Source organism: Oncorhynchus keta, chromosome 6 (assembly GCF_023373465.1).
Source record: "Oncorhynchus keta strain PuntledgeMale-10-30-2019 chromosome 6, Oket_V2, whole genome shotgun sequence".
NCBI classification, from domain to species: domain Eukaryota; kingdom Metazoa; phylum Chordata; class Actinopteri; order Salmoniformes; family Salmonidae; genus Oncorhynchus; species Oncorhynchus keta.
The window spans coordinates 22,360,112-22,377,113 of record NC_068426.1 but is presented as its reverse complement, the minus strand read 5'-3'; the positions used below and the strand labels follow the sequence as shown (position 1 = coordinate 22,377,113).

General features: G+C 42.7%; 1 protein-coding gene across 2 annotated transcripts in view; it reads left to right on the top strand.

Moving 5' to 3' along the window:
- The window catches only part of LOC118384853 (retinoic acid receptor RXR-alpha-A-like), a 145,812-nt gene extending 129,172 nt beyond the window's left edge, over positions 1-16,640 (top strand). For both annotated transcript variants that reach the window (XM_052521128.1, XM_052521129.1), the window contains exons 11-12: positions 8,145-8,250; positions 15,057-16,640. In XM_052521128.1, coding sequence (XP_052377088.1) covers positions 8,145-8,250; positions 15,057-15,204 — 254 coding nt within the window. In that variant the 3' untranslated portion in view covers positions 15,205-16,640. The remainder of the gene's footprint in view (positions 1-8,144; positions 8,251-15,056) is intronic.
- The last annotated feature ends 362 nt before the right edge of the window (positions 16,641-17,002 follow it).

The window sequence follows — 17,002 nt, the reverse complement described above, 5'->3', positions numbered from 1 at the left end:
GTGTAGCATGTAGGCTAACATTAAATCAATGAGCCTCCACACAGTTAGTCAGTGCGGGAACGTGATCATTGCACCCAAGACGGAGCTACAACTGGCTAGGTGGTTGGTAGCCTAAATCCTGCCTGATGTTATTGCTGTTCCTAAGCCCATTGACATAGGTTAGCCTACTGTAACCACACACAGAGAGGGTGTGTGTGTGTGTGTGTGTGTGTGTGTGTGTGTGTGTGTGTGTGTGTGTGTGTGTGTGTGTGTGTGTGTGTGTGTGTGTGTGTGTGTGTGTGTGTGTGTGTGTGTGTGTGTGTGTGTGTGTGTGTGTGCGTGTGTGTGTGAAGGTTGGGTGATTGTGTACAAGCCTACATCGCCCGATTGCGCTCCATAGCGATCCTCGATAGTTGATCATTATTGGGGGGGGGGGGGTCTCATGACTACCCGTGAGAAAGAGAAAGTAATAAATATACGAGCATTCATGATTTGTGTAAATGTAATTTACTAACTACTACTCTTGTTAAACATCTGAAATTGTATTACATTTGGTGAAGAGCACATTATGACTTGTTTAGGAATCGAAACTCAAAGTTTAGGACTTGAGACTTGACTTGAGACTTGTCGGTCTTGACTTGACTCAAACTTGCCTGTCTTGACTTGACTCAGACTTGCCTGTCTTGACTTGGGACTCGAGTGCTAAGACGTGAGACTTACTTGTGACTTGTAAAACAATGACTTGGTCCCACATCTGGGATAAGTTCATTAGAGTTAACTGCACCTCAGATTGCAGCCCAAATAAATGTAACACACACATCTCAACATCAACTGTTCAGAGGAGGCTGTGTGAATCAGGCCTTCATGGTCGAATTGCTGCAAAGAAACCACTACTGAAGGACACCAATTTTAAGAAGGGACTTGCTTGGGCCATAACACGAGCAATGGACATTAGACCGGTGGAAATCTGTCCTTTGGTCTGATGAGTACAAATGTAAGATCGCTGCATGTGTGGTTTCAACCGTGACGCATGGAGGAGTAGGTATGATGGTGTGGGGGTGCTTTGCTGGTGACACTGTCAGGGATTTATTTAGATTTCAAGGCACACTTAACCAGCATGGCTACCACAGCATTCTGCAGCGATACGCCATCCCATCTGGTTTGCGCTTAGTGGGACTATCATTTGGTTTCCAACAGGACAATGACCGAAAACACACCTCCAGGCTGTGTAATGGCTATTTGACCAAGAAGGAGAGTGATGGAGTGCTGCATCAGATGACCTGGCCTCCACAATCACCCGACCTCAATCCAATTGAGATGGTTTGGGAGGAGTTGTACCGCAGAGTGAAGGAAAAGCAGCTAACAAGTGCTCAGCATATGTGGGAACTCCTTCAAGACTGTTAGAAAAGCATTCCTCGTGAAGCTGGTTCAGAGAATGCCAAGAGTGTGCAAAGCTGTCATCAAGGCAAAGGGTGGCTACTTGGAAGAATCTCAAATATATTTAGATTTGTTTAACACATTTTTGGTTACTACATAATTCAATGTGTTATTTCTTCATAGTTTTGATGTCTTCACTATTATTCTACAATGTAGAAAATAGTCATATTAAAGAAAAACCCTTGAATGAGTTGGTGTGTCCAAACGTTGGACTGGTACTGTATATATATATACTGTATATTATATATATACACTATCGTTGAAAAGTTTGGGGTCACTTATAATTGTCCATGTTTTTGTACAGTGCAAACATTGTTAATTAATGTTGTAAATTACTATTGTAGCTGGAAACGGCAGATTTTTTATGGAATATCTGCATAGGCGTACAGAGGCCCATTATCAGCAACCATCACTTGTTGTGTTAGCTAATCCGAGTTTAGCATTTTAAAAGGCTAATTGATCATTGGAAAACCATTTTGCAATTATGTTAGCACAGCAGAAAACTGTTGTCCTCATTAAAGAAGCAATAGAATTGGCCTTCTTTAGACTAGTTGAGTATCTGGAGCATCAGCATTTGTGGGTTCGATCACAGACTGAAATGGCCAGAAACAGAGCACTTTCTTCTGAAACTCGTCAATCTATTCTTTTTTTGAGAAATGAAGGCTATTGCAAGCGAGAAATTGCCAAGAAACTGAAAATCTGGTACAACGTTGTGTACTACTCCCTTCACAGAACAGCGCAAACGGGCTCTAACCAGAATAGAAAGAGGAGTGGGAGGCCCCGGTGCACAACTGAGCAAGAGGACAAGTACATTAGAGTCTAGTTTCAGAAACAGACGCCTCACATGTCATCAACTGGCAGCTTCATTAAATAATACCAACAAAACACCAGTCTAAATGTCAACAGTGAGGAGACGACTCCGGGAGGCTGGCCTTCGAGGCAGAGTTCCTCTGTCCAGTGTCTGTGTTATTTTGCGTAAATACTAAAATACTGGTTGGATTGAATCGAGCCAATAATCTTAATTTTCAAGGTGATGATTGCACTTTTCTTCACAACACCTCAATGTATCCACATTTAAAATATATTTTTCGTTGGGATTTTGGGGGGATTCGAACTTACACATATATATTTTTAAATCATATTTTGGGGCGTGGCGGTAACGATTTAACAGTGGTGTCCCACCGCTGCTAAATGAATACAGGGGAAACACAGATAGGGTTTAGGGAATATAGGCCTGAGGGAATAAAGGGTGCCGGGAACAGACGTGTGAGGGGACATAGGGCTGAGGTAACATAGGGCCCAGGGATCATAGATCACAGATCACAGGGCTGAGGGAACACAGGTTGAGGGAACTTAGGGCCCAGGGAACATAGCAGTGAAAGAGAACATAGGGTGGACCCCCCTCTGCACTGCTAGCCTTCCACTAGCCCTCTGTTAGCCCTCTGCTCGCCCTCCGCTAGCCTTCTGTTATCCCTCTGCTAGCCCTCCACTAGCCCTCTGCTAGCCCTCCGCTAGCCCTCTGCCATCCCTCTGTTAACCCTGTGCTAGCCCTCCGCTAGCCGTCTGCTAGCCCTCTGCTCTATGGTACAGGCCAGGGTTAACTTCATTACCATGCTGAGTGCCCGCGCCAGCAATGCCCAGCTGGCACCAGACATGCTCCCTGTCTTTAATGAGTCTGTGCCGTGGCCCCGGAGACAAAGAGCAGTGTGGGAACGTGCCGCCGGGCCTCATTCTCCCAGGACAGACTGCTCCTCTGTGCTCCTGGGTCACTCTGTTATAGCCCCGGCTCTGGAACACATCACAGCCTACTTTCCCCTAATTAGGGGCATCTCACAGAGATGGCCTAATGGGGAATGCTGGGATTCAGAGGGACTGAGTCCTTTCCCACACTGAGATGAGAGTATTGCTGTATTCAGGCCTTTTCAGTTTCCTTTAAAACAAATACTTGCTCAGTGGTAACCAATCAGACCCAGAAATGTGTTGCATAATATTTTGAATCAGGGCACTTTTTAATCAGGACAATTTATGCCCGTATACATAAAGTGTCTAGGAGTAGAACATTTGTTGTAAATTCTGAGAATAGAGACATTTTACTCCTACTCTTATGGGTAAAAATAAAAGCTATGCATGAAGCATCTTTAGTCCCACGTAGTCGACAGTTTAGGAGACCTCATGAGCTATGCTAACCAGCAGGTGTCTTGATAGAAAAATGCAGAGTCAGTGGTTCCTGAGCCACATGCAATTGCTTTCGAGTTGTTGATAGAATGTTTTGATATTTATTTTTTGATATGATCAATCAATTAATAATCTAGAGACCTACATGCAACAGTATCTCTTGCGCTTTTGACAATGATTTCACATGAGGCCTATTTCACATAACATGCCTAAATACGTCTAACCAGTAGGCTAGTGAATAAACATATCTTTCTTTGTATTATTTAATTACTGTATTATTTATTTACATCATGTTATTTCAAGTCACTTTGGAGCGCAGCATTATGTTATTAAAAAATATGCCTACACATGCCTGCCTATAAATTGGGCAATTGAAGGCATCTAGGGGATTATGTTAACTTTGATTGTGTTCAACATTATCGGCAAGTGACTTGATGCCAAAGCTGTTAAAACAGTAATATTTGTAAAAAAATTAATTTAAAAAATCCTCTATTAACAACCATCAGAATTGGTCAAAAATATATATGTTACGCGGGGCCTCCTGAGTGGCACAGCTGGAGGTATCATTACAGCCCTGGGTTCAATCCCAGGCTGTATCACAGCCGGCCGTGATCGGGAGTCCCGTAGGGTGGCACACAATTGGCCCAGCATCGTCCGGGTTAGGGGAGGGTTTGGTCGGGGAGCTTTACTTGTCTCATTGCGCTCTAGCGACTCATTGTGGCGGGCCGGGTGCCTGCAGTCTGACCTCTGTCATCAGTTGGATGGTGTTTCCTCTGACACATTAGTGCAGCTGGTTTCGGGTTAAGTTGGCAAGCATTAAGAAGCGCGATTTGGCGGGTCATGTTTGAGGACGCGTGACTCGACCTTTGCTGCCCGTCTGGGAGTTGCAGCGATGAGACAAGATCAAAATTGGGGGTCAAATACAAACCAAAAACTATATGTGGTTATGCATGCCAACATATTAGGCAATAAGAATAGGCAAAGTGATCGTGTCAGATGAAAATTCTATCATTCGTTTTATCAATGAAACATTTGATTCAGTCACTTTAAACGTGGTTGTCTGAAGCGTACTATAGAAATCACACCTGGCCATGCCTCATCGCGATTGGTTATTCCCCACCATTTGCAACAATGTCAATGAGCTTCATCACTATCTTTCCTGTGCGGTACCTCAAACTGTCGTGATTACCAGCGGATATCAACTTTAATGACGCAACTTGTATTACCTCTGAAGAGTATCTTAACTCACGCATCCTGGTTTTTAAAAAAAGGCCACTTGTCTTTCGCTACTAGCACTGATTTTGCTGATAAAAACTTTGTTGGGGGAAAATGTACTTGATGTGATTGTGATGTGTTGTCTCACCTAGCTATCTTACGACATTTGCACTAACTGTAAGTTGCTCTGAATAAGAGCGTCTGCTAAATTACTCAAATGTAAATGCAAAATGTATGAGTTGATTTTACTTCTAGATCAGAGTTTGTCTGTGCAGTGTAACAGCATCCTAAAAGCTGGCAGTTTGTTGTCTTAAAACAGGCTTTAACAGGATTCCTAGGACTTTTTCCGAGATGCTTTGTCGATATGCATGTAAATTTGTCGATATGTATTGAAAATGAAAATAAAATGTTTGAAGGAAAGAAACGCTTTTTATCAAAATAGCCAATGCAAAGAACAAGTTCTACTGCAAATTGCCTCTGAATGTAGGGTTATCCAACCTCTTGCCAGAGTGGAAAACACAAGGTCAAATGACATGTGATCTACCCTACATGTGTTGCCTCATCCAGGCTGTGTAATGGGGAGAATTACCCTGCATGTGTATATGAGACAAAAACCAGTAGGGTAGATCACATGTCATTTGATAGTGTTAAAGGCTTCTGATGGCAGCATGCAGGTCTTAAGGGCAGCCAGCCTGTCCACTGCTGTTCACCAATAACACTCCCTGTCTCTCGTCTACATTGTCACGAACCAGCTCAAAGCCCGTAACAAAGGGAGACAATGTGGAGATAAAGAATAGCAAAATATATATTTATTAACTAAAGCAACTAAGTATAATATACAATGGCGTGTGTAATCAGTAATAAGTAGTGTAAGTGAGTGTTTTGCATGCATGAATGTGATAATGCAGGGTGATGAAAGGTGCCAAAGCAAACAAACAAAAGGCCACCAAGAACCACAACACAATCTACAAAAGGTGTCTGCATGGAGAGAGTCTCTTCCATGAATGTGGAAGAGGTCTATATATCCTGGGAGACACCTGGCCCAGGTGTTTCCCATGTAGCTGACGACCCTCCCAACTCCGCCCACCGGCATCCTAATAAGGAAACAAGAACAAAGAGAATAGGGCAGACAGAGTGGGAGGGTCGTCACATCCCCCCCATAAAACCGGGGACCAACAAGGACCCCGGAACAACATACCAGCCAGTCCCAAATTGACACAGCCTCTTGCGTCCCAAATTGACACAGCCTCTTGCGTCCCAAATTGACACAGCCTCTTGCGTCCCAAATTGACACAGCCTCTTGCGTCCCAAATTGACACAGCCTCTTGCGTCCCAAATTGACACAGCCTCTTGCGTCCCAAATTGACACAGCCTCTTGCGTCCCAAATTGACACAGCCTCTTGCGTCCCAAATTGGTGAGGGGGTTATGAGTTCACACCTCCACCTGCCCCATCCAACCTCCTCCCCAGACCTCAGCAACCTTTGCGCATAGGAAGCAATATTTAAGAGGAAAGAAGAACACAAGACCAGGGGGGAACAGACAGGAAAGATAGAACATGACAACCCAAAACAATGGTCAGTCATGTAAACATTCAGGAACATGGCACAAAAGACCACAACAGCTACAAACTCCAACAAAAAGAACATCAGGGTCCTTCATTTTTACAACTCCTAACGATTCATAGTCACTTCCAACATTTCATAGTCACTTCCAACGATTCATAGTCACTTCCAACCATTCATAGTCACTTCCAACCATTCATAGTCACTTCCAACCATTCATAGTCACTTCCAACAATTCATAGTCACTTCCAACAATTCATAGTCACTTCCAACAATTCATAGTCACTTCCAACAATTCATAGTCACCTCCAACAATTCATAGTCACCTCCAACAATTCATAGTCACCTCCAACAATTCATAGTCACCTCCAACAATTCATAGTCACCTCCAACAATTCATAGTCACCTCCAACAATTCATAGTCACTTCCAACAGAACAGAATTTCCATCATTTCAATCATTTAACCTTGTAGTGTTCAGCAATCTGCAACAGCTGTTCTTTAGTACATAATTCTAACAGTTCCTCTGATGGAAAGCGAATGAACTTGTGTACATGAGACACCATAGTCATAAGTAAATGTTCTTGCTCAACCCCTCTGCTGAGCAACTCAGACCACAACCAGAGAAATGACAATCACCCTGAGCACCACAGAAGAGAGATGAGATACAGAGCTTCCCCAAAACCTACAATAACTCAACCCTAGTCTTCGTGCAGATTTGCGGTGGGTATTTACGCACTGTAGCCCGCTGGCAAGGAAATAGAACTCCCCAGCATGCTGGCAAATTCCACCAAGCCACGGATGTGCCCCCGAGACAACTGCTCAGTCCACAGACACCACACAAAAATAAACATTTAACCATGCCCAACATGTCCAAAATTGAAACACGTCGCTAAGCCTATCAGGGGGAAAAGGCTACAGCTCCGGGTAGCAAGTTCCACTACCCTACACAAATCTCCTACCGAGGTACACAGCCGATTTACTCACCTCAGACTGACTTCCCAACAGAGAGTAGAACAAGTTTCCAGGCTAGGCAAGGCCTGGAAACTAACCATTATACTCTCCAACGCAGCACATAAACCAAACAACAAAGGCAACCAATACTGGGCCGATAACACTCAAACACAATATTCAAACCAAACACGTACCTCCACGGTCTCCCAAACCAATAGTTCAAAGATCCCGGATGAGCCCCCACTTGTCACGAACCGGCTCAAAGCCCGTAACAAAGGGAGACAACGTGGAGATAAGGAGTAGCAAAATATATATTTATTAACTAAAGCAACTAAGTATAATATACAATGGTGTGTGTAATCAGTAATCAGTAGTGTAAATGAGTGTTTTGCATGAATGTGATAATGCAGGGTGATGAAAGGTGCCAAAGCAAACAAACGACCACCGAGAACCACAACACAATCTACAAAAGGTGTCTGCATGGAGAGAGTCTCTTCCATGAATGTGGAAGAGGTCTATTTATCCTGGGAGACACCTGGCCCAGGTGTTTCCCATGTAGCTGACGACCCTCCCAACTCCGCCCACCGGCACCCTAATAAGGAAACAAGAACAAAGAGAGAATAGGGCAGACAGAGTGGGAGGGTCGTCACAACATGTACAGCCACAGACACAAAGGCATATTATACATAACACACACACACACACACATGCTTGAATGTACACACAAAGCTGTACATGTACAGACATGCATAAATCCACATTTTGATATCCTGTGACTGTTGTGCATGGTTGTATGATGCAGTGCTGTGTGTCTCTCCTCAGATTCTAAAGGCTTGTCAAACCCAGGCGAGGTGGAGGCTTTGAGAGAGAAGGTCTACGCCTCTCTGGAGGCCTACTGCAAACAGAAATACCCAGATCAGCCTGGCAGGTACGGATACATGAACCTCCCTCCATAAACTAAGCTTCCCCTAATGTAAATTGTTGTAGTACTGGAGACGGTCTCGAGTCTGGTCTCGAGACTACATATTGAGAGTATTGGTCTTGTCTTGGTGTCCAATAAATGTGTACTCAGTCTTGACTCGGTCTCGGACAGTGAGGACTTCCTGAGACCAGCAGAGACCAGTGGAGTAAAACAATTCAGTTAGCGCATTAAAACCGCTTCGCCAGGCCAAGTATCCACACTTTCTTAAAACATGAATATCTTAACAGCCGTATCTATTATAGACATGTTTGCGTATTGGCGAGTGCACTTTTTGTAAAACACAAAGTGCCAGTGGTGTAGCGGAGGGTATACTCTGGTATAAACTGTATACCCCCTTTTTTTTCGGTGGGCATTGCACACACTCACTTCTCCCTACTGATGCATTTACATTACATTTACATTTACTGATGCGTATCAAAGTAGTGTAGTGGAGGTAAATGACTTATCAATTATGTAGAACAATAGAGAAATCATGCACAAAGTAGCCTACACAATCGCAAAGCATGTGAAATATATTCACACGCCTGCCCCACACAGCCTAAGTTTCAGTGGATCATCTGCAGACAGCAGGAGTGTGCAGCTCTCAGCTGGTTGTGGCATGGAGCAGCTCACAGAAGAATGACATCGGTAGCTGGTAGGGTAGGTAAACGTAGGATATCTGCCAGTAAATACTAACTACTAATACTAACTAAGGCAACAATGGGTATGCAAACCAGGTATTGAATTTAAAAAATCCTATTTCTGATGCGCATTTGTCATCACGCGCTGTTTGTATCAGGACGTAGACATGGATGGGCCTGGGTGGATACAGGCCCAACCACTGTGGAGCCAGGCCCCGACAGGCCTACCCAATCAGATTTATGTGGTTTATTAAGCACTGTTGTGGACTTAGACCATCAAATGTTTTGTCTTTTCTCGAATAAAAATAAGTGTGATTTTAAGAAAAATACATATGGAAACATAGGATTACTCACAGAGGGTGCCTTTACTTCACTGGGCGGGCCGTTTAGGAGAGTATACTTCTCCAGGCACCATTACACCACTGCAGAGGGCTGATGGAAAGAAAGCAGTCACAGGCATGGTGTTAAAGGATAAGCTGTTCATAAACTGTAACATTGTAATGAGCCAGTAGGTCCCAATCATAAGAATACAAAAACACAAGGTCATATAAGCATTTCTCAAATGAAATGTACAACTATTACTTCCTATTGCAAAAAAAAAACATTTGACGTTTAGCACACAAAGTAACCAGTTTAAACTGACAGCGATTTAACTACTTTGATGATATGAAACAAACAGACAATCTTAATATCAATAAAAATATCAAATTCCCAGTTTATGCTAAAAAAAAAAAACTACTTTATAAGAGGGTTTAAAAATAAATTATATTTCACTCAACGTCCCATGACATACACTAAGGCACTGCTGGCAGAATATATGGATGCAGTTCAATGCATGATTAATATAATTCACCAATACATTTCTTGGCAGACCAATAAATATTACTATCAGGTTGTAAATCACAGCTGGCCTGGTACATTGTTTGCTGCCTCCATTTGGGATGCACTGTTTCAGTTTCAGTGATTCAATGTTTTGGACAGAAACTGACAAATGTAACTAAGGCTGGGAATGTCAATACAATCAAACTAGCAAGAGCAATGATCACAAGTCAGCCATAACGTGGCTAATAGGCTAGTATACGTATATTTATATACTTATGTAGCAAGTTAAAAACACTGAACCTAATGTTAGCTGGCTAGCTGCTAGAAGGATGTCATGTCATGCCATTGAAGGGTGAGTGACTGACTTTTCCCCTCATATCGTTTTTTGGTGGCTACACAGCTAGAGATGCAGGTGTCATTTTATTAGCTAGCAATAACTTAAACGACTATTATACAGTTAGCATATCTCTTGTGTTCGCAAATGCACTCTGGCTATCTACTCCGATTTCAGAGGACTCTGATCTGAGTGTGCCAGAGCGCAGAACAACTGATGAATTTACGAACGAGTAACACCTGCTGAATATTACTGGTGTCAGTAAACAAAAAAAAGTTATAGTTAGTCAAGAACAGCCTCACCAGCTCTGCTACGGCAAGTAAAATGGTCAGAGTGAGGTGTTCTCTCATTTGTGTCTGGACGTAGCGAGCTGGCAAGCTAGCCTACTTTATCCAGTTAGCTTGGGTGCTTGGTTGGGACAAGCATGCATTGGCAGGCGCACTGCAGAAGGACGAGGAGGACACAATTCCCCATCGTTTTCAGTGCAATTTTGACAGCCAAATAGCTGAAAAAGTTTGAGAAGGTTCATCTAATGCCTGTAAACACTCAGTCCAGTTCAAAGTGAATGATGGCAGGCCCGTGTGGCAAATGGCTTGTTTTTATAAAGGTCTATTGTAGCTCTGGTTGGCTATAGCGCACCAGTTTGCATAGACTCCAGTCCTGTACAAGACAAAAGGTTACAAAAAAAGAAGTTTTTTCCCCAATTGGTAGTTACAGTCTTGTCCCATCGCTGCAACTCCCGTACGGACCCGGGAGAGGTGAAGGTCGAGAGCCGTGCGTCCTCCAAAACTCAATACAGCCAAGCTGCTTCTTGACAGTGTCTGCTTAACCCGGAAGCCAGCCGCACCAATGTGTCAGAGGAAACACCATACACCTGGCAACCGTGTCAGCATACATTGCACACGGCCCGCCACAGGAGTCGCTAAAGCGCAATGGGACAAGAACATCCCTGTTGGCCAAACCCTCCCCTAACCCAGACGATGCTGGGCCAATTGCGCACCACCCCATGGGTCTCCCGGTCGCGACCGGCTGCGACAGAGTCTGGACTCGAACCAGGATCTCTCGTGCCTCAGACCACTACGCCACTCGGGAGGGCCCAAGACATATGTTTTTATTCACTTTCATTTACTGCAGTGTATATTAATTGTCCAAACGCACAGCCACTTTCCCACTCTATATTGCTATAGACTTTTGACAATTGCCCTAGTATAAATAATTCCCAAACATTCTAATGTTTACTCCCGCTCCCCCTCTCTGGCACTCATTGTCACCAGTTTTCTCATTATTACGCACATCTGTCACCATCGTTACGTGCACCTGCGCCTCATAAGGCTCACCTGGACTCCATCACCTTCCTGATTACCTCCCCTATATATGTCACTCCCTTTGGTGCTTTCCTGAGGCGTTATTGATTCTGTTCATGTGTTTTATGTCTGTACGCTATTTGTATGTCTTGTTTTTTTCTGTTATTTATTAAATTCACTCCCTGTATTTGCTTCCCGACTCCTAGCGTACTCGTTACATCTAAGAATTTATGAAAATGTAAAAATGACCATATCTAAGTGGTCGCTTGTCAGATAATTGTGTCATATTCTTTGTGGGAGTGTTTATGAACAGATTTTTTGTAAGATTTCTTGTTGCTAAAATGCTGTCATTTCCACTCTAAATGCAACAAAGTTTCACACACATAAGGTATTTTCAAAGAGAACAAAAACACAATTCCACTCACCCGGTGATGATCGTTTAAAACTAAATTCTTTAAATGGAGAAGCTAACAAATTAGCAACCATCCTCTTTGATAACGCCTGCTGCAGCCGCTGCAAACTAGCCAACAACAAAAACTAGCTAGCTAGACCGTGGGAAAACTACTGCTCGCTATTGCTCATTGATCTGTTGGCCTTCAAGAAGGCAGAGTTTCTATACTCACTAAGTCAAAATGTGATTGGTTGATTCCACTGTCACTCCAGAATTTTGCATAATACAGTTGAATGGCAGATGCCTTTATCTAGCTTCTGATGCCCTAGCCAATGGCTGACTTAGCTAGCTAGATTTATCTCCCCAGAGACAGCAAAGAAAAATCATGATTGGATCTTTATTTCCTCTTCAGTGTTAACCCTTTCCTTTCCAACAAAAACTAAAGATTTAAATCAGAACATCATTGAAAATAATAATATAATTATCATAATTTTTTATTATAATCATTATTTTATAAATCCTTAGCCCTTCTCTGAAGGCATAGAAGGCCCATTGCTCCCCCATTGTGTTTGGATTAGTAATAATTTGTAGAGTGGCTCTATTTTCCCTCAGCATGCATTTATTCTGAATGTCTAAAGAATCCACATGTTGTTCTGAAATCTGAACACAGAAATACTGGACATTTTAAACTCTTATTATGGTGGTGATTTGACAGAATAACAATCGTGGTCTTGAATTGGACTCGGTCTTGACTTGGTGTCACACCCCTTGTCCCCCTCCCGGCTGTCTTCTTCTTTTTTCTTCTTCTTCAATTTGCTTCAGTCTTGGTCTTGAATCGGTCTCGCTTTATTTAGGTGGTCTCGAACACAACACTGCCAAATAGGTTATTGTTGAGTTGCGACTGTCTGTGAAAAGTATAAAGGACCAGCCAGGCATATTTCGCAATATTTCAAAATACAAACGCAGGAAACATAGTTTATAAAGTAAATGGCTATTGCTGTATAGAGCAGACATTGAAAATACTCTAATCTGTAATTTAGATATCCAAATTCTAAACGTAATTGAGTTAACAGCAGGCTATAGACTATCTTATTGGCACCATCGGAGAGCATCGGCCATCCGGTGAATGTGAATATTGACTCTTTATCATTGTTGGATCAGTGACACTTCAAAGTTTGTTTTTGGACAATAACTTCCTCCTCCAGGCTAGATGGACGTCATATTGTAGGCTATTTGTGTCTCCCCTTCTCGTAGGCCTATTATATTAATCAGACAACTTTGTTATTCATTGATCTGTTTGTCAATGTCAGCAGAATAGGCAACTGTAATTTTTGTGGTATTAACCCTTTAACCGTATTCTCAGCCGACTGGTAGAGAATATTTTGACAATGGATTTAGAAGTGGAAATGAAAAAATGATCTTGACTTGAATTTGATTGGTCGATTTCTCCAGCCTTCCTGCATTATAATGAACATAATGTGTTGCTGCAGCTGTGGTACTGTGTTGTGGTACTGTGTTGTGGCACTGTGTTGTGGTACTGTGTTGTGGTACTGTGTTGTGGTACTGTGTTGTGGTACTGTGTTGTGGTACTGTGTTGTGGCACTGTGTTGTGGTACTGTGTTGTGGTACTGTGTCGTGGTACTGTGTTGTGGTACTGTGTTGTGGTACTGTGTCGTGGTACTGTGTCGTGGTACTGTGTCGTGGTACTGTGTCGTGGTACTGTGTTGTGGTACTGTGTTGTGGTACTGTGTTGTGGTACTGTGTCGTGGTACTGTGTCGTGGTACTGTGTTGTGGTACTGTGTCGTGGCACTGTGTTGTGGTACTGTGTTGTGGTACTGTGTCGTGGTACTGTGTCGTGGCACTGTGTCGTGGCACTGTGTCGTGGCACTGTGTCGTGGTACTGTGTCGTGGTACTGTGTTGTGGTACTGTGTCGTGGTACTGTGTCGTGGTACTGTGTTGTGGCACTCTTTGCCCACTGTAAAATAAGTAAAAATCAGTCACCAAAGATATGGGATTAAAGGCAGGAATTCAGTGTGTGAGGGATTCATTCTGCACCATTACTGTTAGTAAAGTCCTTGAAAGTAGGAATCTGAAGATAAATATTTAAAAATGGAAAAATGCTCAAAAACAATCATTTGGAAAATAATTTGCTCAACCAGGCAGTTGATATGTCAGGAAAAAAATATGTTTGACTTAAAATAGGGTCAATAACCTTTTAATTAAAAATACTTATTTTGTTGAAAAATATAAATGAATTGTTGACAACTCAACATAAATTGGTTAAGCCACATTTCATGGCCCATTGGGTCAATTAATCAATATTCAGACTTAAGTTTGCCTATAAAATAATGCCTATAATAGTAACATTGCACTATACACCAATTTAAAACACATTCATTTCAATGTCATTGAATATTCATGTTTGGACATACAAAATTACCATAATTGTTCAAATTTGACAACAGTCCTCATTTAACAATGCTTACCTACCAATAAAAGCCATTACAGAAGACTTAAAGTAAGTTTTGTAATATAATATGGTATTGCTTTTCTCCTCTCAACCGATTGGTAGAGCTGTTATTTCCAAAAGAAACATCAAGTTGAAAATAAAATAACAATTGGAAGTTCTTATTTGAGTTGTTAGTAATATGAATTTGAGGTGAAATCATGTTTTTCAAGAAGAGGCAGTTAAAGGATTAAAAAGATTCTGCTAATATCTCCAGTCATATAAACAGTGTAGTAGAATTGCATGAGATGTGTTTATAAAAAGCCCAATTTGTCCCATGCATAGTAAGGAGAAGAAATGTATCTGATAGAGCCTACTCTACGCCACTACACACTCAGCCAGGCATTGAACGGTCTTTCTTGCAAACAGTGATTGACTTCTATTATTAGACTAAATTATGACTATTCAGTCTACTCAACACTTTAGGAATAACGTTAGTAGGCTCTTACATCAGTCTGCAAATGCGATGATGCATGGAATGCTTTATTATGAAGGTGCATTTTATGGTGAAAATTCACATCCCCCGACTTCAAATTCACGTGCCTCTTTCTTCTCTTTTTCTACCCCTCTGTCAGTGTGTTTGGCTGAAAGTGAACTGTCTGCTTTCTGTATTGTATCTGTAGACTACAGTATATGACAGATGTCTCAATTCTGTCATGGGCATCCCTTTCATGAATCACTGTACCTCAGCATATGAGACAACATCTTGTCTACATCCACCTCTTATTTTCTGTCACATTAATCACAGTTATATTGTGTCTTTGATGGGCTAGGTTTGCCAAGCTGTTGCTGCGGTTACCAGCCCTGCGTTCCATTGGTCTGAAGTGTCTGGAGCACCTGTTCTTTTTCAAGCTCATCGGGGACACGCCCATCGACACCTTCCTCATGGAGATGCTAGAGGCGCCCCACCAAATGACATAACTGCAGGCGGGGCGTCTCCCGTGTTCCCCTCGCCCCATCCGCCTCTAACCCCTCTGGATACGGAGGGTGGTCCTGCAAACCACTCCCCCCCTCGAGAGATTATGTGACATCATTGGATCTAGAGAAGTCCCCATCTTTGATGTGTTTCAAAAAACAAGTTCAATGTCCATGGGTCTGGTTTATACAGTGTATATATATAAATATATATATATATATATAAATATATATATAAATATATATATGAACTCATGAGATGAATTGAAAGACAACAATGGACTGGTGATGAAACGGACCAGGGGGAAAGGAAGTGTTTTGTAATGTAAAACAACAACCAAGAAGATCAGGTGTTGAAGGTAGGTCTGTTTGCAGGTGTATTTTGAATTGTGGCGGTTTCATCAGCAGCGTAGGTTTTGGGAGAATCGTGTTTTGGACTTGTTGAAGAGAGCCGGGACTGCATGGGCTCTCCCTGGCTCTGTTCGGAAGCGTCTCACTTTCAGGACTAACTTAAGGGAGATTGGTCCGTTTGCAGGGGGGAGGAACGAGGCACGGTCTTGTCCGGTCCAATTCGTTCAGGTGCTGTGGAGTTTAATCCGGTCATGTCCGGTTGGGTCTGTTTTGAGGTGTACTGTATGTGTTTTGGGAGAGAAGGACTCAAGAGGTGGGAACATGCAGATGAACAGTGCTCCACTCAGGTCCCATAAACCCAAACTCAGCCACTTCTCCATGTCTCCTTATTCTATTAGCACTGTGTGAACATGAGAGGAGGGATGCTACGTCGCTACGTCGCTACATCGGTCCAGTTTTCAGAGGATCAGATAGCTTTAGTGACTGATTGGAGTGAACGCCTGCAGTGTGGCCTCTTAGGCCCAGAGCTGGGTGACCTTCATGTGGCCTGAAAAAGCTTATCTCTGGCACTACTCATTCTGTTGTACTGTACTGACATTAGGGGCAGTGTGAATCTGGATTCACCCTCACATAAGCACTATACTACATGTGCATTGCTGTGTGCTCTGAAAGGTTGGCACAGGAAGGCAAGGAAAGCAAACGGATGAGTTCTCATCGCTTTACGACAAGCATTGTTCCTTTTTCCTGTTAAGGTGACAGCAAAATTACGAAGAACAGGACAAATGGTTTGTAGGGAAATACTGTCAACTGAACGTTTTAAAGTGATGCCACGACTTTGTCATGTCATGTGTCCCTACACCTCTGAGACCATTCGTTTCTGCTCCTTCTGTGAATTACAACACACCATAATCAACCTCCACACAGCAACCAAGCATGCTGTTCCTCACAGTGTAACCTAGCTTTAGAATGGCCTTTGACCTGTACAGGATATTTCAAAAGTATTGATGGTATTTGTAAAAAAATATATATATTTTGCAAAATTTGCAATTACCTCTGTTTTCATCCCTCAAACTCTCAGTTCTCTACACCCCCCCCCCTGTCAAACAGCCCCATGTCAAACAGTTCATGGGAGAAGTGCTTCAATGCAGTCATGTTTATGGTGAGATGTTCTCTTATTTGGATTGTGGAGCCCATGCTCCTCCATTGCAAACTCTGGCCCTGACCGTCCACTCTGACAGGAGGATGTAGGCCTGGTGAAGAAACAGAGACCCTTGCCTGCTCCACTGCCCAGCCTCCCCTCACCCTCAGAGGAATCCACACCCTGCACTTCTCTTGACAACCCAGTTTCATTTAAGTCAAACTGAAATGTTAAATATGTAACATTATGTATACATCTGCTATATGCCCATATTGCGCATTTTGTTCTTTCTATGCTGCAGCTGCTGCATAACTA